Genomic DNA, 24,742 nt, shown 5'->3' with positions numbered 1-24,742 from the left:
CCATCCATCAACGAGTTTCTCCATAAACCATAAACAATAAAACGAAGCTTATTTATGATCAAGAACAGAATTAATTATCATTTAAAAATAAAAAATTTACTGATAATAGATACAAACTTATCATTAAGAAAAGCTTAGAATGTTTATATAAATTAAGCCAAATTATTTCAAGATAAAGGGAATATTTGCAATATTTGTTTTTGCATGCAATAAGATTCCATCTAGCGATCGAGTCTTAAAACTACAGACTTACATCAACTGTGTATTTTTCTTTTGGATATTGCTTAAAAGTTTTGTAACTATACGAACCTAGAATTATTTATTGCTTTCCGATACTTCTTATTTTTTCTTTTTAATCATTATTATAACATAACTAAAATTATTTTTAGGATATATTGGTTTTAGGGCTTATAGTTTGAGTTTGTAGGTTTATATTAAGTTCTAGACATTAATTAAGCAAGAAAAGAAAAAAGGAGATATGACAAACATATATATATATATATATATATATATAGAACTAACATAATCTTAAATTTTTTTAGTTAACTTAACTAGATAACTGATATAGGCCCGGATTGGTAACGACTGTTATTTGTGACTGTAAAGATTTTGATTGTAAAAATTTAGCTATATAAAATTTGGCTGAAGAGACTTTGATTGTAGATACTTTAACTGTTAAAATCTCATTGTTAAAAATAAACTTAAAAAACTGTGACTGTAATTTTATTAATAACAAAATTTTAAGAAAATATATAAGTGATGATAAAAATAATAATTTTGTGAAGATGGATGTCAAAAGAAAAGGAAAAAATGCTGATAATTAATGTATAAAAAAAAATTTGTGCAAAAATATATATAAATTTATATAGAGTTTTAATTATGACGGAGGAAGAAAAAAAAAATTTTTAAAATTTGTTGGTTTTAAAGCGTCATTTTGAAGTTTTTAAAAAAGAAGGGAAATAAAAAAGAAAAAAATTAAAATGACAGTTAAAACTTTTAAAAATAAAAAAATTCATAAAAATCTGATTGACGAATAAAATGCTTTAAAAACTTTTAAATGTTTTTAAAGTCTTAAAAGTCTTCACCAATCAGGCCATAATCTTTTTTTTTAGTTAACTTAACTAAAGCAAATAGATTGAAACTATTACAGCATTAGTCATCTTTATTTGCCGTGAGTGTGGCCAACATCTCATTCACTTTGGTGATTTCCTTCTCATGTTCTTCCTTTTTCTCTATCAACTCGATCATTTTTTCTTGCAAATCGTTTTGAGCCTCAGCGTCAGCTTTATTGATCATCTTCTTCTCGAGTTTAGTGAGCTTCTCAGAAATACCAATATAGCTTTTGGTTAAGTTGTCAATAAGGGTCTTCGCTTTTTCAATCTCTTTCTCCAGTTCTGTTGGCTGTGGAGGGCTCTCGACCGACGGTGGTGGCGGAGGCCATTTACTAGTAGGATGTAAGACTGACAAAAAAAACTTATAATAAAGTATATAATTTAATGAATTTAGTCTAATCGACTTGGTTTGGTTAATTTGAATGGATTGGTTCTGGTTCGATTTATATATTAGATTTTAAAATGATGAAATCAAACGACTTACAACAAATTTGGTTTTGTTCTGGTTAAAGATTTCGATTATGGATTTCCCCCCGCCCTCTCCAATCTTACCAGGATTCGCTCAATCTTCAAAATGGACTTATTGTATCGGTTGATAAAGGCCATCAATTTTTGCAATAAACATTTTTTAAGAAAAAATCGTAAATTTAACCTACAAAGTGGCTAAAGGTAGCAGATTAAACTTTGTCAGTATTACACTAATGCTCTAATCCGCCAAACTAATTATAACTGTTCAAAGTTTGTTCAAAAATCAAAAACCTTTCTGACTAATATGATGTGGTCCCATATATTGATCTATTGACATTTCGATGTTGTTGCTCTACTCATTAATCAATATTTTTGCAGAAAGAACTTCACAAAAAATTAAATTATGTTAAAAATCAAATTAAATGAGACGTCTATATATAAAGCCTTGGCGTTCGGGTTAGTAAACTCTAACGAGGCATGGAATATTTTGCGAACACTATGTGTAGATTATGTAATGGGTTTTAATGTATTTGAAATTTTTTTTTAAATATTTGTTTACCAAAAGAAAAACTTAGAAACTAATTATTAAAAAACTAATAGTATATGACTCGGCAATATGTAGTGAAATAGTAGTTGTTGGGGGTGGATCCACACCCCAAACAAAAGGCCCAGCTCAGGAAAAGCCCATAATAAGCCCCTAAGGGAAAGGAGGGTATTATGGTCTTTTACATAGACGAACCGACACGATTCCCTATAAATACAGACGTACGGCCTGCGTAAAAAGGAGATCGGGGGAAAAAGGAAGAGAAGCAGTACAGTAAGAACGAAAGCCTCAGCTTGTCCAAGCAGAAGTCAACGGTTCTGGAACCAACCACTCGGAGAATCGACGAGAGAACAGCTCGCCTATTATCCTCGCCTACTTTTGTAACTCGTCTAAGTCGTGTTAAAGCCCGTCTTTTGTGTCTCGACTTCAATATAATATAAGAGAACTTCGACCCTCCCTTGACCGAACTAAACATATTAATTGTGACTGATCCCATCATCAACAATTTGGCGCGCCAGGTAAGGGGAGCCAAGTCAAAGTTTTCTAAAAAAAAGATTGAAAAACGGACCTACACCGATTAGACAAGATGACAATAATTGACAAGGAAAAGAGAAAGGAAGGAAGCTCGTCGGGGGGGACGACTACCCCGGCGATGGAACAACCGGACCAGGCAGTCCTCCCCACGCCAGACGCTCCAAGAAAGGTCGTGACGGTAGACAGCCCGGAGACTTTTGTCATAGCTACAAACCTGACGACCCCAGCGACCGTAGAACCAACACAGGTCCCAACGCAGCTTACTTTGCTCAGCAATCAGCCCGTCTCAAGTATTGACGAGCTGTTCCGCGGAATCTTAACACGCCTTGACCAGCAAGAAGAGCGAACCAACAGCCGATTGGATGCACTCACCGCGGCACAATTTAACTCACAAGATGAAATCAACCATCTCAACAACGCTCGGCTCAACCCAATGAACTTCACCTCGGTAAGAACAACGCCAGGATCGTATGTGCAAACCAGCGGATTAGGACGTAATCCTGCCCAGCACCCTATCGAGCGAAATAACGACGTAACTGATCTAACGAAGGACGCCAAGCTAAAAGAAATCAAAGAGCAGATGAAAGAAATGGCCGCAATGATTCAAAAAGCAACGGACAAGGCACCCGAAGTCGGACTTATGCTCGAAGCAACACAGCGAACTCCGTTCTCTCGAAGACTCGCTACAACGACGGTCAGAAGAGCAGTCAAGCCACGGTTGGATCACTATGACGGAACGGTCGACCCGCGAGACTTCTTACTCACCTTTGGCGTAGCCCTCGGTCCTTTACAGTTCAGCCCGTCGGAATACGACGCTGGAGCTTGTCAAGTTTTTGCCGAGCATCTAACAGGAACCGCATTGAGCTGGTTCTCGAGACTCCCACCCGGATCAATCGATAGTATCAGGGAGCTGATAACCGAATTTTTGAAGCAGTTTTCTGTTTTGATCGAGGATAAGAATTCCCATGCCGACTTATATGCCTTAACTCAGCACAAGGGAGAATCGCTTCGGTCCTTTATAGGGCGATTCAAGGAAATCTACATCAACATTTCAATTCCGGACGCTGCCGCAATTGTCGCACTTCGAAATGCGCTCTGGTATGAATCTCGGTTCAAGGAAGAGTTGTCTTTAACGCATGTCGAGACCGTAGCCGAGGCATTACTCCGAGCTGCAAAACACATTGGGCTTGAGGAAGAGAAAGCTATCAATGCTAAGAAGCATTCTTCGGAGGCAAGTACGATACCCAAATAGCCTGTAGCCGCAGCTCCAAAAGTTGATTACGTCGAGCCTCGACAACACTTCATCAAAAACCAAGATCGAACTCGCCGAACCTTTGCGATCGGCAAAAACAAGTATATACGGAAATAGGGAGGTGAAAATAGTGCAACCCCGTACTGCGACTACCATCAGAGTATCACCCACGCAACTGACGAGTGTCATTACCTCCAGAAGGTCTTGATGGAGCGATACAAGAAAGGGGCAATAGTCGTCGAGCCCGACAGAAGCAAGACAGCCCGACCTGGACGAAGCAACGCCAAGCGCGCCGAAAATATCGCTCGAAAATTCGTCAAGAATTCAAAGGTACTAGCCGACCAAAGCGAAGACGAGATGGAAATTCAAAACCTACTCGCCGAACGGCGCGAAGACAACGGTAACGAAAAACGACCGCATACAGACAACAAGCCCGACCAACGTCCTCCGACGATACGACGAATCAACATGATAATAGGCGGGCTAGCCGGATGCAACGATTTGGTCAGAGCGATCAGAGATTATACTAAGAAAGCTGAAATGACGAAATCTTGGCCGTCAAGGTTCGAGGCTGTAGGCATGCCAATCACTTTCGACGGAAAAGATCTAGAAGGTTTGGATTTACCGCATAACGATCCATTGGTCGTCGAACTCTTGATCGGCGAAAGCGAGGTGACGAGAATATTGATCGACACTGGAAGCTCAGTCAACGTCATCTTCAGAGACGTGTTGGCCAAAATGGAAGTCGGCGAACGGGACATTATGCCAGAATGTCACTCTTTAACGGGCTTCGACGGGGATCATCTTATGTCCGTCGGCACCATCACCTTACCAATCTTCGTTGGGGGGATAGCCAGATACTTCCGGTTCGCGATTATCGACAAGCCAACGATCTACAACGTCATCCTTGGAACCCCATGGCTCCACAAGATGAAAGCCGTCCCAACAACATATCATCAGTGCGTTAACTTCCCGACAGGGCGACAACAGCGCATCACCAACAGACAGAAAGCCGACTGCCGTCCAGCAGGGCGTTGCCGCGGTCGAGGAGGTGAACCTCGACGAAAACGACAAGAAACGATGCGTTAAAATCGGTACAGAGATAACAGCCGCCATGCGAAACGAGTTGATACTTTTCCTCAAAACCAATATCTTGACGTTTGCATGGAGCGTGACCGATATGAAGGGGATCGATCCAAGTGTCACAACCCATGAACTCAATGCCGACCCAACGCATAAGCCGGTCAAACAAAAATGGCGCAAGTTAGGTCCCGAACGGTCACAAGCAGTGAACGACGAAATTGACAAACTTCTTGGCGCCGGGTCAATTATAGAAGTGAAATATCCCGAGTGGTTAGCTAACCCGGTGGTCGTCAAGAATAAGAATGGAAAGTGGCGAGTCTGTGTCGATTTTACCGACCTTAACAAAGCCTGTCCAAAAGATAGTTTCCCATTGCCAAGAATTGATCAACTCGTCGAGGCAACCGCCGGCAACGAACTATTAACTTTTATGGACGCCTTCTCTGGTTACAACCAGATTCTAATGCACAAGGACGACCAAGAAAAAACGTCGTTCATCACGGATAGAGGGACCTACTGTTATAAAGTTATGCCCTTTGGCCTGAAAAACGCAGGAGCGACGTACCAACGGCTAGTCAACAAAATGTTCGCCGAGCAACTTGGCCGGACTATGGAGGTTTATATCGACGACATGCTCGTCAAATCTCAACGTTCAAAGGACCATATCACTCATCTCCGACAATGTTTCGACACCCTAAACAAGTATGGGATGAAGTTGAACCCAGCCAAATGCACCTTTGCAGTTAAGTCTGGCGAATTCCTTGGGTACCTGGTAACCAGAAGGGGCATCGAGGCGAACCCAAAGCAAATTAAGGCAATCATCGACTTGCCACTACCAAAGAATGCCAGAGAAGTTCAACGACTAACCGGACGGATCGCCGCCCTAAATCGTTTTATATCCAGATCGACCGACAAGTGTCTACCATTTTACCAGCTTCTCAAAACCAAGGGCAAGTTCGAGTGGACCGAAGCCTGTCACAGCGCGTTCAACGAGCTAAAGAGCTATATCGACCCCACCGATCTTAGCGAAGCCGGAGCTCGGCGAAATCTTATTTCTTTATATTGCGGTCTCAGAGTCGGCTGTCAGTGGTGTACTCGTTAAAGACGATCGAGGAGAGCAACGACCCGTCTTTTACATAAGCAAATCACTCGACGACGCGGAAACTCGCTACCCGACAGTCGAGAAGGTTGCCCTAGCAGTCGTCACGTCCGCAACGAAGCTCCGACCGTATTTTCAGTCACATATTGTCGCTGTCCTGTCCAACCAGCCTTTACGGTCTATACTGCACAGCTCGAACCAATCGGGTCGATTAACGAAATGGGCAATCGAACTTAGTGAGTACGACATCGAGTATCGTACTCGTCCGGCTGTGAAGTCCCAAGTACTCGCCGACTTTTTGATCGAACTTCCGTTTGGGGAAGCCGAACCAACACCCATTGACCCGTCAGACGACCGGTGGACCCTGCATGTGGACGGAGCATCCTCTCATCTTGGATCAGGAGTAGGGATTCGACTAACCTCGCCGACTGGTGAAATTTTGGAGCAATCCTTCCGTCTCCGATTCCAAGCAACCAACAACGTCGCCAAGTATGAAGCACTCATCGCCGGTCTAAAGCTCGCCAACGGAATGCAGATCAAGCGGATAAGAGCCTTCTGCGACTCTCAGCTCGTCGCCAATCAGTTCAGTGGAGAATATGACACCAAAAGCGAACCTATGGCCGCCTACCTTGATGTCGTTAGGATTTTGTCAAAACGCTTCGACGAATTCGAGCTCATCAAAATTCCCAGAGGAGACAATGCCCCGGCCGACACTTTGGCAGCACTCGCTTCAACATCGGATCCCGACCTTTGGCGAATCATCCCGGTAGAAAGCATAGATACGCCGAGCATAAGCGAAACATACCCCGAGACTTGCCTCGCACTCCACCAGCCCAACGAAATTAGGACGACTTATCGAACGATGAGGTCACGCCGAGGATGCGAACCTGCATCAGACAGCGACGTGACAGATTTGCGAGTCGAAATCCGAGCATACTTGGCCGATGGCGACGTGCCAACAGACAAATGGGCTAAACGAAGATTAAAAGCCAAGGCCACCCACTACACCTTAATGAAAGATCATTTGTTGCGATGGACGGTGTCAGGAGCCCTTTTGCTCTGCATACACGGCGACGACACCGAGCGCGTCATGATGGAAATGCACGAAGGAGTTGGAGGAAATCACTCAGGTGGCCGAGCCTTGGCACTGCGAATCAGGAAGCATGGTCATTACTGGCCAACGATGATATCCGAATGCGAAAAGTTGGTCGCCAAGTGTGAAAAATGCCAGCGACACGCCCCCATTATTCATCAGCCGACTGAACTCCTACGAGCCGGAGTAGCTCCTTACCCTTTTATGCGCTGGGCGATGGACATCATTGGCCCGCTACCAACTTCTAGACAAAAGCGATATATACTCGTCCTCACCGATTATTTCACCAAATGGGTCGAGACCGAGTCTTATGCAAATATCAAAGCAAGGGACGTCCAACTCTACGTCTGGAAATATGTAATCTGTCGCCACGGTCTCCCGTACGAGATAATCACTGACAACGGGTCGCAGTTTATCTCCCTGCAATTCGATGGCCTAAAGAAAAGACTAGACGCCAAGAAGGGTGCCTGGGCCGACGAGCTTGACGGAGTACTTTGGTCCTTCCGAACGACCCCAAGGACATCCACTAACCAAACCCCATTCTCCTTAGCCTACGGGATGGAAGCAATGGCACCCGCTGAGGTCGGCAGTTCCAGCCTCCAACGAACAATGCTCGTCCAAAACACAGCACTCAATAGTCAGATGCAGATGGATAGACTCGACGAGTTGGAAGAAGAACGAGACAAAGCACTCCTACGAATCCAAAACTACCAGCTCGCCGCAGCCAAGTACTACAACAAGAAAGTTCACAATAGGCATTTCGACGAAGGGGATCTCGTCCTCCGTAAAGTCTTTGAAAATACTGCCGAACCAGATGCCGGAAAAATGGGAGCCAATTGGGAGGGTCCATATCTAGTATCCAAGGTCGTCCATCCCGGCGTGTACGAACTCTTAAAAATGGGCGGTGAACCAGTACCGAGGTCTTGGAATTCGATGCATCTCAAGCGCTACTATTACTAGAACCATCGAGGAAGCTCGGCTATGTCCAGCTCATCCTTTTTACAATTCGAATAATCATGTAAATGTGAACTACGATCGGCTTGATCCCTCCTGATCGGAGGGTACGTAGGCAGTCCCGTTTTACGAGACACAGCCGCCAAAAATATAAAACTTCTTTTTCATAAGAATGAGTCGTCGTTTGCAAGTTATTATAATCATTATCCTGGCCCGGTAACGACCCGACGTTCCGACATATTATTTTAAGCCGAGTCGCAACTCGCACAAAAGGGTAAGCCGACTATTAACGGTCGCCCCTGGTTATTTTAAGCCGAGTCGCACTCGCACAAAAGGGTAGGCCGACTATTAACGGTCGCTCCTGGTTATGTAAGCCGAGTCCAACTCGCAAAAAAAGATATAAAAAAAGAGAGAGGAAAAAGAGGATAAGCCGACCATCATGAGTCGCACTTTCAAAAAATAATAACATAAAATTTCGCTATATTAAAAAGAAAGGGGGGTGCAACAGTCTGGTGCGGGCGCCGACCCCATTACAACACAAAAAAAAAAGGGAAAAGACATAACGACAGGGATCATAGCGAAGCCGGACCTCGGCGAAACTTTCAAAAAAAAAAAAAAGAAGAGCGTTTAAAACAAGGGGGGATTAAATGAAACTCAATAAATACCCCAAGGACGAGCATAAGTTTTTCAAGGGAGCCGACCCCTAAACACGGCGCATAAAAGTACGTGGGAGCCAACCCTAAAAATACGGCAAACAAAAGATAATACGAGGGAGCCGACCCCTCGAGACGGCGACAATAGAAGAATCACGAAACTAAGCCAACAACCGGCGACTCATGCCCGGGAGTTGACGGACGTGGCAGTCCTTCGGCAGGAAGGTCCGTACCTTGCTCCTCGACTTCATCAGAAGGGTGGTCGTTGGCCTGCACCTCAACTCCATCAAAAGGACGATCGTCAACCTTCTCCTGCTCGTCCAGTTCTTCACCCCCAATCTCCCCACTCTCTGACCCGTCATCTCCCCCCTCGTCATTGCAAACCTCGGTATTCCCGCTGATTGGGGAGGCGATCCAAGTCGGAATTGGGGGAAGAGGCCCGGCAAAGATGTGAGACATGTCGAAGTCAGCCTCGGTAATGTCCGGCAGATCGACCTTTTCAACCTCGCTCTTCAGTTGGCTCATCACGGCCGTAACTTGGTCCATAATCCCCTCATCAAGTAAAGAAATCCGACCCTCGGCAACGAGTGTTTCGAGCATCTGAACGTTCCCAACAGCTTGGTTATACTCGAGGAACTTCTCCCGCGACGCTTCAACCGCTTCGGCGTAACTTTTGTGCTTCGATAAGAGCCTCTGCACGCGACCAGCCACCTCGTGAAAAGCGTTGATTCGCTCGTGGTGCCCATACTCGTCACGCCGATCCCTAAGCCTCCTCGTCTCCGAGTTAAGGGTGAGCTTCAGACCGTTACAAGCAACTTCAGACTCCTCAAGTTTCGTCGAAAGGGAGTCTCGTTCCGTGATCAACCCGCTCCGGTGATGTTCGAGCTTGGCCACAAGGTCGCTGAGTCTCTGGTTAGACCGCACCGCCTCCCCCAGTTGCGCCTCAAGGCGCTCGATCCTCTCACTCGACGCCCCAGAACGCTCCCCTTCCAAGTTCCGAACACGATGCTCGTAGCGAGACGCCATACGATTGATACGCGCAATAAACTATGATAAAGAAAGGAAAAGACAATCATAAGAAAAATGAGTAAAGGAACATTCATAGCAAGTTGGTTTAACTGACAAACCTCAAAAGACGCCTGAGCAACTTCGGTAACCGCATCAACCTCTTTCATCTTCTCAACTGCAGGAAGACGACCTTCACCAAAATGGATTTTCCGAAATAACTCGGCACATGACTGCGAATCATCTGGAAAAGGACGAGCCCCAGAGGAATGCGTAAAATTCCAGCTAAAGTCTACCGACTTAGACTTCTTTGGTGGGGCAGACCGCTCTTGTTCAGGACCATCCTTCCTTTTCTGAGAATCTTTCGGCACCTCGGCGACGCGACCAGGAGTCCCATCCACCTTCTTCCTTGGAAGTGTCTCCTCTGGACCAACGTGAGGATTTGGGGGAAGGGATCTTGGACGCGTTCTCGAAGGGTCGTCCACAACCTGACGAGAGGAAGGAGAAACCCTTTTTGACGAACCAGAGCTTGGAGGATTAGCACCCGGACGAGCATCATGACGAAGAGCGGAACGAGGCAACGGCTCCGGAGCTCGGCGATAACGAGCAGACGCGTTGGGAACACTCAAGTTCATCTTACCCATCGTTCCGGCTACAACACAAAGCGACGAAATTAATTTCAAACTCAAGGAGCAGCAAAAAACGGGTTCAACTATGCTAGGGTGTACCTGTTTTTCTTCGAGGATCAGATGTCTTCCTTGAACGACCTTTTTTCGGCTCGGTACCTGGCCAAACGTAAGGGCAGAAAACCTTGATTGCATCTATCTCGGCCTGAAATGAAGAAGGGTATGGCAGCAAACACCTTGGAACAACAACTAAAAAAAAAAAAAAAAAGAAAGGGGAAAGGTTAGACACAACCAGAGAACAGTGCGAATAAAGATAACTAGGCAAGAAGGGTCGGCTAACGGGTGAAGGGTTCCACCCAGAAAACCAAGGAATCGACGGATCCTCCAAAACCCTCTCACCGACTTCAAGAAAGAAGTACGAGCCCTTCCAATTATATGTTTTGCCCTTGGCACCTTCGACAAGCGTCGTCTTCTTTCCCGACGCTACATAGTAAATTCCAGGAGTTTTGTTTTGGCTCGACGGGTTCAGACATGTCAACTCTTCCAAATGATCACAAGTGAGTTTAACCTCCGCAGCTTCGGCCATAATAGAAAGACCAACAGCGTTTCGAAAGGTCGCCGGGGCAAATTGAGAAATGGCCGCCTCTCGACGAGCAAAGTATGTCATCAGGAAAGACGGCAAAGGGAAGGTAAGCCCGCACTCGGTGAAGTACTTCTCCGAGAGGCAAATAAAGCCGGAAGGAGCATCCCAGGGACGCTGAAACGGTTTTGGGATCAGAATTCTCGGCTTGGTGTTTAATTTCCCAATGCGAACCGCATCAGCCGCCGCGTCCGGTTTCAACGTCGACGGAGGCATGTGAGAGAAAAGGTTCGCAGTCGGCAAAGGAACGTTGTCCAACTCGGGAAAGGATGGATCGTTGATCGAAGGCTCGTCGATCAGGGAAGGAATCCTGCAAGGCACACCCGACGAGCTTGGAACTGTCGACCCGGGAATGAGACGACGTCTCAATTCTTCAAATCGAGCCATGTCTGAACCCGCCGAAGACGAATCAGAGGGACTCCGAGAACGCCCTTCCCGGCAAACAGACCTACTAGAGCCATCAGATTTGGAAGTCGTCGCTCGTCGAAGGTGGCTCTCGGCGGATAGATCGGACGAGTGGGATCGAGGGGAGTTCATAGTAAAAGTATGACACACTAAAAGCAAAATAACGACGAGATAAGAAGAAGGGAGAATACCTGAGCGATGAGCACCGAAAAACAAGAGAAGAAGATAATGAGAGAAATGGAGAAGTGATATTTATAGGAGAAGGACGAAGGATCTGGAAGCGTCATCATTACGACACGCGCCCCATAACGGTACGATTTCTGGATCTCATGCGCGTCGATCACCGCACACAACGATTCGACCTCAAAAGTTGGGAACCGTTCCTTCACGCGCGACTCTTCGCTCCTTCACGGTTGTTCTTCGCCTAAAGACTACGAACTAAAGGCCGGGGGGGGGGGGACTACTGTTGGGGGTGGATCCACACCCCAAACAAAAGGCCCAGCTCAGGAAAAGTTCATAATAAGCCCCCAAGGGAAGGGAGGGTATTATGGTCTTTTACATAGACGAACCGACACGATTCCCTATAAATACAGACGTACGGCCTGCGTAAAAAGGGGATCGGGGGAAAAAGGAAGAGAAGCAGTACAGTAAGAACGAAAGCCTCAGCTCGTCCAAGCAGAAGTCAACGGTTCTGGAACCAACCACTCGGAGAATCGATGAGAGAACAGCTCGCCTATTATCCTCGCCTACTTTTGTAACTCGTCTAAGCCGTGTTAAAGCCCGTCTTTTGTGTCTCGACTTCAATATAATATAAGAAAACTTCGACCCTCCCTTGACCGAACTAAACATATTAATTGTGACTGATCCCATCATCAACAGTAGTTTTATAAAAAACAAATTTATTATGAAAGAGTCGGGATGTGAGTTTTTAGAAATGCATGATCCTATTCTACGACGATAATCAATGAATGTTGATTAAAGTATCTACTTACTTAATTAATATTGCATGATGATTTTTTATTATTGTTGAACTTGAACACCAGAACTGTAAAGTTAAATTGATTTTATTTGATTTGAGATCAGATGATGTACAAGCAAGCAATTAAATGATTCCCTAAATATTATTGATGTAGGTATATCTTAAGTTTTTCAAATCACCCATGGGTCACTAAATCAACACTCAACCATAAGAAAGATTCATATAAATTAATTGCAAAAGTTATGTATTACTGTGATAAGTAAGTTACTCTAACCAACTCGTTTTTTATCTCATTGTTTTTGTTTATTTGATATTTTAAGTGTATACCCAAATCCAACAGTTAATGCTTTCTCAAAAAATGGGCCCCATTTACTATATCAAATTATAAAAATACTTTCAAAAGTGACCTTAAATTAGTGATATGTGTTAAAGTTTTGATTCTTAATGGTAATGAATTTATTTGCAAAACTAAAACATAAAGTATATATATATATATATATATATGTTAGGCACCTATTTTAATCTTAAACAAAATATAAAACTATTCCAAACTAGAAAAAAAAAACACATTTAATCCAAAATTAAAAACATATGAAGTTATATGAATATAACACACTTCTGTCACAATGTTACATACAATTTCTTGTTCACAAGTTAAACTATTTCAAATATTAATACATGATTTTTTTTACTCACGATTTTTATAATACATATGTAAATAATACATGTGATTACTGAGTTCTCTCCAACTAAAGTGTAGTACATAAGCCAAAATATAACAAAACAACACTTCCACACCTCAAGAGGGTTGGAGACATCTAGAAGCAGCCAGCTAGTCTATTTTCTAAGATAGAAAAGCACTCTTAGACTCAGACTCAGACTCGATTCCAAAAACTAGTAGCTAGACTACATATTTTGAGGTGGAATATAGTAAGGGGCCGAGACTTCGAGTTGATTACGAGTAATGATGTGTGAGTAAGCTGCCAACATGATCGTTGCGATTTCGTTGGCTTCGCAGATTAAGATACAGTTAGCGGACTTGGCAGCCCCGGGAAAGGAAGAAACCGGGACAGCGAAAGGTTCAGACTGTGAGAGGAAAATGCAGAGATCTCCAATGTCTCTCGTGTAAAACGTGTTTCCTTCTTGGTCGATTTTGAACACCATTGAAGCTTCTGTTTTCAATTTAGCAACACCCTCTAATAAGGTCCTCTTGTACAACTTAACCAAAAATGTTTCACCAGTGGATTGAGAGTTAACCAAGTGTTCACTCGTGAAGCACGAATCCATAAGCTTCCGTTTCTCTGTCAGCTTGGGAACGTTATGGTTATCAAAACACAAACTCTGAAGCATGGGTGTTTGCACTTGTGCGTGGAGATCCCATGATCCGATGAGGTGGCCTCCAGATCCAAGCAGGCGAAACATGTTCTTGTAATACACGACACGTGAGTTGAAGAAACAAGGGTTTTCGATTCTGATGTTGGTCCACTCGCAGTTGCTTTGAGCCGGTCTACAGAAGCTGATTTGAGGTCCTAAGAACTTGACAGCCACAACACAGTCTTCATCATCATCAGGAGAAGGCGAGGACATTGACACGTTGGTGATGATTTGGGTTTGGCAACGAGGCAGAGTAACAAGAGGAGGCAGGGGAATGCATTTCGGGAATACATACGATGCATTTGGGTTTAGATCATCATGGAGACGCAGGATTCCATCTTTTTTATTCAATGTAGCTACCCAGCCATGAGATGCCCCTATTGTTACTGTTGCATAATCACCAAGATGATTATACACCAACTCCACGGGAACTTTCTTTTCCAAAGTAGTGGAGTCACCTTCATTAAAATATCTAACGGTGAGTTCTCCACGAGGAGTAGCGCCGATGATGGAACAAGGAGGGGTTTGCACCAGCAAAGAAGTTGAGAAGCTATTAGAGAGAGTAAGAAGAGTTGGTTTACCTAGGCGGAGCCTCGAGAGCCGCTGGCTAAGAAGCAGAGACATGTTCTCAGAGAAAACCCTTATGGAAAATTTGGTAATCTTCTCCACTTAAAACCCTATATTAAATACAGATGAATGAATATGGCCTTGCTCGCCAAGCTTTTTTGTCTGACACAATTTTTTAAAAATACTTTGTTTGGATATTCAGAAATTTATTTGTGTAGTTGGAACAAGGAAACAAATCTTGCTAAGAAAATTTGACAGCAAAACGTTTCTTTGGAGTTTATTTGGAAGTGGAAACAAATCTTGCTAAAAGAATTTGAGAGCAAAACGTTATCGGGATAAGAAATATATTTATTTATATTTGGGTTTAGGTTGTTGTATTCATTGTATGGCTCGATCGATGTCTCACATTTTGTAGTTGTATTGATTTGAATGACTATTGGTGGTGATTGAGGACATTAGCTACATCTGAAATCGCTGTAGATGTTGTCATCATTTGTACAATTGGCCCCTTTCCACATTTCACCTCAAAATATAAATACATTGCGGCAACATTTCTGTATGCTTAGGATATAAAGTATGAAATTTAACAAAACAAGTTGCGGAAACATTTTAAGAGGTTTTAAAACAAACCAAACCAAGAAACTAAAAAAAAAATTAAGATCTCTCTAATCGAATGTTGAAAGGTAAGATAGATGTTAAATTAATGGCCTAACTTGTTGATTAATTGTATTGTCTCATTCATAAACAACAAAACCTTAACAGAGCAAAAAACTCTATACAGCTCACAACACTCTTTTCTTTCTTTTTTTAGCGTTAGAAACGAACAGATTTTTTCTTTTAGAAGTTATTTCGCTTGGAAGGTTGTTAGAAAAGAACAGAAAGATGAAGCTTCCTTGCGGGTTGTGATGTCAGAGCTCATGGTTGATATGAATTTATCTTCTTAGAGCTCCATAGTTCCTTGTAACCTGCATTTGAAAATTGTACTATGAAGTGAGCTTTGATCTCAAATGGTAAATAAGAACTTGCTTAAACCGGCCAATGAGCACGAAGCATCAAAACAATGGAAAATAGATGTGAGTAACAAACCCGAGGCTGAGATTTGTTAAGCTTCTTCTCTATGTCTTCATCATCTTCGTCCTCGTCATCATCTTTGCTGAGTAGCCTATGTAGTGAAGAAGAGCTTTCGTTTTTTCGACCACGTTTTGAAGTCCCAGAAACTCTACCTCTGCCTCTCTTAGTAGCAGCTGGTCTTTTACGTCCTTTGCCTTTAGTGTTCTCATCGTCCTCCTTTAATAAATATCAACACAAGAATCATGATGCATATTTACTTATAATAGAGAGATAACAATGCCAAGAGATATATGCTTTTATGTAAACTACACGGGCTTTCTAATTGTAGTGAATAAATAACGGTGTAAGAAATGTCCATACCGAAGTGCTGTCAACTTTGTTAAAATGTTCTGGCTCTGCTTCTTCGCTTGAAGGAGAATCTACATCATCTTCTTCAATGGCGGAAGCACTTTTGAAGGAAGCTGACGCAGCAGCTGAAGCAGATCTACGAAAGACAAATCAGGGACGTAACATTAGCTAGCCAGTGATGACAATCAAAGCATTCCACGTCCTTGAATCCTACCCTAAACTGGTTAAACGTAATTTAAAAGTTACCGTTGAGACTGGCGAAAACCAAGAGAACCATCAAGAGTGGTCTGCTTCATCGCACTTGAGGCCTTACCACGGCCTCTTCCTCTGGTTGGGGCTTTAGCTCTACCACGAGATGTATTAGCAGTCGATGAACCTCTCCGTCCTCTAGTGGCAGGCTCTAAACCCGACATCTGAGTCGTGTCTTCATCATCACTGAACGAAGCATTCGCAATGCCACTGCTTCTTTTCGTCAAATTCTGTACCAATATCAGGTAGAAATAGCATTGCGAGTAAGTAAGAGCAAGATAGAGAGGTGAGTATAAAATCAGAATCTGCAAGGAAATTCTAAGAGTGAAAATTTAAACCTCTGATGTCAGTCCAGTGGATAAGAACTGTGAGGAACCAGTGGGCCGAGTGGACCTATCTTTCAAGCGTTCCTGCACAAACAATAATGCAAGTCAGATTGATGTTCTACTGACTCCCATTGATTTGCGGCAGAAAGTAACCAAACATTAAATCTTTCTTGCCTCTAAGCACTCTCCCACTTTAAGAATCAAGTCATCTTCCTCAATTTTATGGGCATCTGAATCCTTTGCAAGTTTACCCTGTACAAAATGGGAAGAGATTGATCATAAACGATAATAAGGACATGCTAATATATATACATCCTATGCAGGAATTAGTCTCGAATGGTGAATTATAAAAAAAAGTTACACACCCGAGTCTCTTGAAGATTGTACTGAACACATGAGTAGAAAGCTAGTTTATCATCTTTGTTCACAAAATTGTGCAGAGCAACATCCAGATCGTTAACTGGAAGGATCTCCATTTTCTGCACAAGAGGATAGAACGATCATCCCATAGTGTACTCGTGCCCATTAGGTAACTATCCAAGTCTATATCCTTCAGTGGCGAAGTTCTACGAGGTAGACGATAATAACACAATCATAAGAAAAGAGGGTTGCAGGATGTACCAAGTTGTTTTCAGCTACCAAAGCTTCTATATTTTGCTGGTTTAGTTCTTCTGGACGAAGCCTCTCAGAATCATCGATGTTGGCTGTGAAATGGAAGATCAAAATATATAATAACTAGACAAGAACGCACTAAAATGGTCCAACTGTGCTACTACCAGGACATGCATCATTGCCGTATACAATTCACTAGACAACAAATTATAGAAATGCTGCTTCCATTAAGTATCCAATATGCTAACTAGAGATAAACCGTAGGGTTGGCAGAATTCTGATGCTACAGGTTATTCACTGGGAAACATTATAACAAGTATAGTGAAACAGAATTAAAATTAGACTCAATACATCAATATCAAGCTCCACACAGCAAAGGAGGTTATCATAGGCCCATGTTGTTCTCCATTACTATAATTCAGATTCTGTAGCTTGCTAGTTCCTCTTATACCCATCAATAAGCAATTCCAAGCTAGAGTAAAAGCAAACGCAACAATTTAATCCCGAAATAATTTAATACATTGCTAATACACTAATGCCCATACCTTCGCTCCGACCCTTCTTAGAAGCTTTGGAAAATATTAAAATGTCCTGGGGATTTGCAACCTGAAAGTATGTGAGATTTTGTCATAAGTTTGCCCAACATTCTAGAACGCATGGTCATCATCATGTCAGAGTAACTAATTTTTAGGTACCTTTCCCACATATTTCTGTCCAAACCTTTGAGGATTTATCGTCATAAATCCAGAGTAATCTACCTGAAAGATTCAACCAGATCTTAGTCTTTCTTTAGTCATTTAATATTCTCTGCATCAAACTGGCAGAGCCTAGCCTCTAATTGTGTAGGGAAATAAAGGTTGAGTGTTGCTAAAAGTTGCAGCAGAGTGAAGAAAACTTGGAAACAAATTACCTTGATTCGAAGCAATGGAAGTTTGATATCTGATCTGTTAACAGCTTTTTTGCTGGCTTTCTCTATTAGATTTCTGACCTAACAGTTTTGTAGATATAGTAGAGAAATTTAACTAAGGAGGCAGGAGAAAAGAAAATGTCCACATGAACTATGAGAAAGGGGAATAGTTACCACTTTATCCAAGTGTTCGAGAATTGAGTTTTGATCATTGGGATCAATATCACCTTCATCCTTTAAAACAATCTGCACTCTGAATATATGTAAGCAAAGAAGTCTACCACCACCATAACATATATAAGCAAAACAAACTTTACCTCTGTATACTCAAAAGGCCTCACAGATGTCAGAGGTATCTTCGTAGGACGATATTGATTACCCTGTAAGTCATGTTTTCACTCATGCTTCATTAAAAAGGCAAAAAGCTATACATGAAGTATATAGATTAAGCAGTACGAACAAAGTGAATATGAAAATTTTAGATTGTTTGGTGAAGAACCTTGATTTCTAAGAGAAGAACATGCTTTGGCTTTGATTCCCCGTCAATAAGCGACGTTGCCACAGATGATCCTGGTTGTGTGATGTGGAAGCCCATTCCCGATACCTCCTTCAAAAGTTTATCGCTTTTAGCTCAAAGAGGCAATGAACATTGTGCCTCACTCTTATTTAAAAGCAATAACTCCAAAAATCAAAATTTTAATGGACCTGGGGGTCGATAAGGCATTCATGCTCATGTCCCCACACAATGAAGTCGAGGAACCGTGGAAGAAAGTGCTCACTTATTGCATTTTTGGGGTTTGATTTCACCCTGCAAGTCATAGCATATGAGTACAGAATCAAACTTTCATATATAGAAAGGATAAGAAAACGATCTAAACATATTATTGCAATGATATCAACCTATTTTGATGAAGCACAAGAATGTTGAACCAGTCAGATACATCACATCCTTCTTGTACTTCAGGCCTCATCCATTGGACAGCATGTGGGGTCTGTGAAATGATAAATATTAACACAATTAACACCATAAACAATTGTGTTAATTGTATAGAAAAAGGTGAGCATCCTCTGGATTACCTGAAACATTCTATTGAGACGTTCATCCCTGATGTTTCCTAAACCATAGAGAGCCACGGTTGTTGAACCCTGAACATTTATTCGATTAAATGATAGTCCAAGAAGTATGGGGGAGACAGGTGTCTAGGTTAAAAATTCTTTACACCAACCTTCCTCATAAGTATAGGGTAGAGGGAAATCTGGCCAACACCTGAACCACCAAGAACCATCTTTCCAAAATAGTTCACAAGGTTGCATGCGGAAAGAATATCAATTGCAGAAAGGTTGTCCTGTTGCCAGAAGCGAAATAGAACATATATAATTAAATGTGCATTCACTAACTAATGCATTTACATATCTATTCAAATGAGCTGGCATAACAAGAGCATGAAGATGTAAGTTATGTACCACTCCGGCTGGATCATCATGGTTTCCATGAATACTGAACACAGGCAAGCCTACATTGAAGTGTGGATCCTCGTAATTTACATGACCAAACCTGTAGCCAGATAATAATGTTAAGGAATAGAGATTAATCAATATCTTGAAAAGCCATGTGTACAACAAACTATGTATTATACACAAATTTGATTCAATCTGCCAATTAATTAGTTCAGTTGGTAATATTTTCTAACAAAAGAGTAGAGTCTCACGCATTCTGAAAATTTACAGTCTGGTCGCTGACTACTTGAAACTGCACTGGTTTATCATTGAGACAGTGGCGACGAAGAATTTCAATGGCTTTGACAAGTGTAGTTCTAGAGGGTTTATTCTCATGAAAAAGATCACCTCCGAGGAGTAAGAAGTCCACCTGTTTCAAAAGAGTGAAAATAGATGAAATGAAACTTTCTTAGAGTCCTCCCTTGCAGTTTGGTTGAATATTTTGTGTCAGGTAAACTATCATTCACTAGTTATCTAGATGATCCAAACCTGTTTCTCCTCCGCTATAGAACATATCTCTTCAAAAGCCCTAAACGAATCATGCCGCCTGATTTCATCCTTCTCCATGTAGCCCAAGTGGCAATCAGTCGCTACAAGTACTCGCAATGTATCACTAAAATCCTCCCTGTCAAGTTTTACAAGCACACACACTGACACTCGTAATTTTTTTCATGAAAAAACAAAAGTAATAGTTGTAGAGATGGCAACATTCAGCATTGAATCTATACATTCACAATCTCTAAGTTAAGGAATTTGTGAATAGAGAAACGATTTTTATCACAACACTAACGTCCAACAATCATTTTTGTTTATCACTGAACACGGAAAGATAGAGCTTAGATGACACATTTCACATTAATACCACAGCTCGCAGACGCAGACATAGAACAAGACCCAAAAAAAAACCTCTCATCCATTTCTTGAGTCCTAGCATACTTTTCTCATCTTTTGCATATCATCATAGTTAAACATTTATAAGTATCCATGAAAGAGTGAGAAAAAACAAAAACAAAGAAGGCAAAAGCTCACCTAGACATGATCTAATAACAAGTGCTTGCAGCTCAGTAAACCTGAAAAAAAAAATGGACCAAAACGAAAAAATATTACATACAAAATATAACAAATGAGAAACAATCTCAGAAGGTTCTCAGATAAGAATCAAGCCCAACATATCATTGATTGAATCCATTCAGCTAAAACCCTAAAGAATGTGGACTTGATATAACCTTCGATATAATTAAAAATCGCCATTAAGTTCCTAAAAACAAAACTAAAACTCCAAAATTGGCTATAAAATAAAGCTTATTGTTCAATCCAATAACGAGTTTCTCCATTTAACCATTTAAATCATTAGGAACTGATTCCAGAAATTTCCTTTAGTTCTCTCGCACTTCCTCAGTAGCCAGTGTAGATATAGAACCCTAACCTGGTCTTTGTAAGGGATTAAAGTGAAGAGACGGAGCTCCGGTGACCGGAAACAGTGAGAACAACGACGGAGTGAAGCGAGATTGAGAATCGGAGGAGACAGGCGCGGGGAATTTTCAAAGCTCAGAGGCAAAAGAGAGAAGAAGAAGAAGACCCAAATTAGGGAGACGAAAACTTGTACTGAGGTGAATATATTTACATATATAATCCTCCTTATTAGTTTCGTTTTATCTTAATGTTCCCAAACTTTTAAAAGTTTAATTTCTGTCAATTTTAGTTTTCGGTTGGGTTTTGGTTTGCTTGTTAACATGTAAATCAATAATTATTCTCCAGTAAAACCTCTATAAATTAATAATGTTAGAACCAAGACATTTTATTAATTTATAGTAATATTAATTTATCAAATTAATAATTATTATTTTATACTGTAAATTAATAATTATTAATTTATAGAAATATTTTTAATTGTTTAAATTTTTAAAATTATGAATTGAGATAATTTTTGTAAAATAAAATTATACTTTCCGATGTTGTAAATTTTATGGTTTAGGAGTTGAACTTGTAATATTTAGAAAATATTATTGAAAATAATTACAAATACTATAAACAAATTGACTTATACACATGACATACATAAATTCAAATTTATGAATAATAATATTTGTTCTCCTATTTTAATAATCTGTCAAATTATCAAATTACAAATGATGCATTTCTAAAAACTAAAAACTTTAAAATTTAACTATTTTTATGATATGTTATAAAATATTTTAGAGATATTATTATTGTTTGAAAATATAACATTACAATTATTATATCAGTATATATATATATGTGTCAATTTACATGATTATTAATTTGTGATATTACTGGGACCGTATTTTACATGGAGATTTAAAAAAAAATATATTATCTTATTATCTTATCGAATTTTGTTAATTTTTATACTGGCCCAATTTGGGACCGACAAAATTTATTAATTTATAATATTTATTAATTTATAGAGGTTTTACTGTATATAAGTAATTACGATTTTTATATACTGTATAAGATTGACAACAACAAAAAATACATATATAATAAAATATACAGTTTTAATGATTTTTTTGTATGACTGACTGGTGGTCTGGATTTCACATGTGTATAGAGAGGCTAATTGGCTTGCGTATGGGTTAGCTACCTATGTCTTCTTGTTACCTTTAAGTTTACATATGTTTTATTGTTGTTCCAGATGTTGTTGCACTTTTGTTAAAGGATGATCTCTCGGGACTTTCACGCTCTAGAAGAGTCTGTTTGTAGTTTCTTTTTAATAAGTTAATAAAATCTTGGGAGGCCTAGGTCATCCGATGTTCAACCAAAAAAAAATGATTTTTTTGTCTAATCGGTTTGGTTTTGTTAATTTGAAAGAATTGATTTTGGTTGGGTTTATGTGTTGGATTTTAAAATTATGAAATCACACGGTCTAAAACAACAAATTTCGGTTTTGTTCTGGTTAAAGATTTTGGTTGTGGTTCCTTACAAGGCTTCGCTTAATATTTCAAAGTGGAGTTAACTGCCTCGGCCCATAAAGACTTTTTTTTTTTTTTTTTGCTTTTTCATATTATTATCCAAAAAAACAGAAAAAAAACAATAGAGAAAAATCCCCTATTTAATAAAACGGAAGTACACGACTTCAAATTTGTAGACTACATAATTTTAATAGTAGGTTATAAATGGGTTATAAAAAAAATGTATTAATTTGTTACAATATGTTAGGTGTACACGGAAGATTTTAGGAGATAATCTTAATTCTCTTTTACACCAAAATATATCCTCTAAAGATTTGATTGCTACATTATGTTGATTACAAAAACAATAAACAGAATATTCTGAATTAATTCTCCATAGAAAAAACATTTGATAAATATAAAAAAAAAAATCTAAGCAAATAATAACAATTAATACCCATGCTAGAGCACATGTTGAAATTCCTTTTATTTATATTACATGCTATAACATGTAATATTAAAATTAATATTATAGCATGTTTGTTATATGTAATGTTAATATTACATGCTATATTAATTGTAATATGCAAATATTAAATGCTATATCAAATATTAATCAAATGCGGTGTTTGACGACTATTATTCCCGATGAAAATGATCATCGTGTGTATAGCATGATCTAACAATGACTAAAAAACTTGCATATGATTTTTTCATAATATTTTATCCAAAAAATTATTAAAAAATCATAAATTATATTTTATCATAATAATTATAAAAGAAACAAAACGAATTACAACCCGTGCTTTAGCACGGATCTTAATCTAGTTTACAAAAATAATTTAGGAAACAAAGATATGCCCAAAGAGTAGAGCGAGTATAGAGAACAACGGTCTAAAAATAATGTAATAAACAATAATGAAAGAGAGATAAAGAGTTGGAAGATCGAATTTGAGGTGGGGAGACGTTAGAGAGTGATGGTTAGAATTGCCATATGTAAGTTATGTACATATTCTCAAGAAATGACAAATTACTATGTTGGAGTTTAGTGAACAAGGAAGCTCAAAATACTTTTATTACTTAACAACCCAACAAAAATGAACATTTCATGTGACTCATGCCAAACACATATCGTCTATCTTCCACTTTTTCTATTTTATAAATTCGGTTTTATATGCTGAAATATAAACTCCATGCTTAAGAATATGTGGTATCTCCTTTATCGAAAACACTTAGAGATATAATAATATAACAATTTTTGCGTTGCGCTACCGCTCATAATTTTGGATTGGAGATCCACTAATTAACCTCATGTCATATCCAAATTTTCATGAATCCGAATCAAGCATGCATACAAAAATAAAGTGGCCGGCGTTGAATAATCATTTAGAAGATAATCAAACGATATCTCCATGAAATATTAGATGTTTTTAATTGTATAGACACATGAAGGGCTTATAAGGAGGCGTTGGTGAATAGTTAGTGGATTAATCGTCACTTGACGACTCACATCAACATACAGGTAGAATCATCATTTAGAAGACAATCAAGCGATAATAACTACATGAGAGTAGTAGATGGTTCTCGCTAATTGTATTTGAATCATGAGCATTTTTTTGTTTACCGTCATGTATACTATGCATACTTGTATATATGTATATTTAAACTTTTCTTTGTCTTAACGAGGTCTACTAATTAACATTACTAAATTATCACTTTCTTGTTTACTATAGTAATTAGCATATATGTTGTCTCGAAAAATTATATTTGAGCAACAAAAATATATAATGTCCGTTTTTTTTTTGTCTAACAGTGTTATTTCTACTGTCAAAACCGTTACTCTCTCTACTAAAATTAACGTATCGTTGTGTACTATATGCACACCCATGTATAGCTTTATTCTTCAATTATTAACTATTGTGTCATTTCTTATCAGCATGGTACAATTTCAGCTCAATGTTATTTTATTTCAACTTTGTTTTACTAATTTAATAGGATCAATAATGATATCGTATATTATATTGAATCGACAAGGATATATACAGTCACCATGGCCCTGTTCGTTTCCCACGACACTGCGACACCACCGGCGACCCAATTTTTACTCTGTTTCATTAGTTTGGTGTCGCTGAAAAGTGAAAACGAGCGACTCTGATTACTTAAAAAAGAGGGACAGGTGTCGCTAGAATAAACAGCGACGGTTTTAACGGCTTTAAAAAGAGAAGCGACAGTTCCTGCGACACTTGAATAGTAAATACGGCGAAAGGATTACTCTCTGCTGTTTGTATTTTTCGGGTCGCTAACTTCGGTCGCAGAGTGTGGAAAACGAACAGGGCTCATCTAGATGTTTGTTTGCTTCTCTAGTATCTACAAAAGCTATTAAAAATATAAGAAACAAAAAATACATAATCCTTAAGATAAAAAACATCTATGAC

The 24,742-nt window shown here is 39.9% G+C and overlaps 4 protein-coding genes across 4 annotated transcripts; 1 reads left to right on the top strand and 3 right to left on the bottom strand.

Moving 5' to 3' along the window:
• The first annotated feature begins 2,710 nt into the window (after positions 1-2,710).
• Positions 2,711-4,999, top strand: LOC109126939 (uncharacterized). Its single transcript, XM_087470032.1, has 2 exons — positions 2,711-3,889; positions 4,028-4,999. The coding sequence occupies exons 1-2, from the start codon at positions 2,711-2,713 to the stop codon at positions 4,997-4,999; spliced, it is 2,151 nt and encodes a 716-aa protein (XP_087326158.1).
• A 3,943-nt stretch (positions 5,000-8,942) lies between these two features.
• On the bottom strand, positions 8,943-11,597 carry LOC147949100 (uncharacterized). Its single transcript, XM_087470023.1, has 3 exons — positions 10,523-11,597; positions 9,917-10,446; positions 8,943-9,836 (listed from the first exon to the last, which is right to left on the bottom strand). The coding sequence occupies exons 1-3, from the start codon at positions 11,595-11,597 to the stop codon at positions 8,943-8,945; spliced, it is 2,499 nt and encodes an 832-aa protein (XP_087326149.1).
• Positions 11,598-13,350: 1,753 nt separating this feature from the next.
• LOC147949099 (uncharacterized) lies at positions 13,351-14,442 on the bottom strand. The gene has a single exon (XM_087477854.1). The coding sequence runs from the start codon at positions 14,440-14,442 to the stop codon at positions 13,351-13,353; it is 1,092 nt and encodes a 363-aa protein (XP_087333980.1).
• Positions 14,443-15,059: 617 nt separating this feature from the next.
• On the bottom strand, positions 15,060-21,102 carry LOC104729468 (double-strand break repair protein MRE11). Its single transcript, XM_087488082.1, has 23 exons — positions 20,822-21,102; positions 20,425-20,465; positions 19,885-20,020; positions 19,608-19,765; positions 19,363-19,453; positions 19,125-19,244; positions 18,976-19,044; positions 18,799-18,890; positions 18,604-18,706; positions 18,398-18,505; positions 18,216-18,278; positions 18,073-18,144; positions 17,902-17,979; positions 17,687-17,749; positions 17,537-17,597; positions 17,001-17,083; positions 16,745-16,858; positions 16,554-16,631; positions 16,392-16,463; positions 16,051-16,283; positions 15,817-15,940; positions 15,472-15,672; positions 15,060-15,350 (listed from the first exon to the last, which is right to left on the bottom strand). The coding sequence occupies exons 2-23, from the start codon at positions 20,430-20,432 to the stop codon at positions 15,318-15,320; spliced, it is 2,160 nt and encodes a 719-aa protein (XP_087344208.1). The 5' UTR covers positions 20,433-20,465; positions 20,822-21,102; the 3' UTR covers positions 15,060-15,317.
• Between the last annotated feature and the right edge of the window lie 3,640 nt (positions 21,103-24,742).

Source organism: Camelina sativa, chromosome 2, assembly GCF_030686135.1.
Source record: "Camelina sativa cultivar CO46 ecotype springtype chromosome 2, ASM3068613v1".
Taxonomy (NCBI): domain Eukaryota; kingdom Viridiplantae; phylum Streptophyta; class Magnoliopsida; order Brassicales; family Brassicaceae; genus Camelina; species Camelina sativa.
This window is presented reverse-complemented; position numbering and strand designations above follow the sequence as displayed.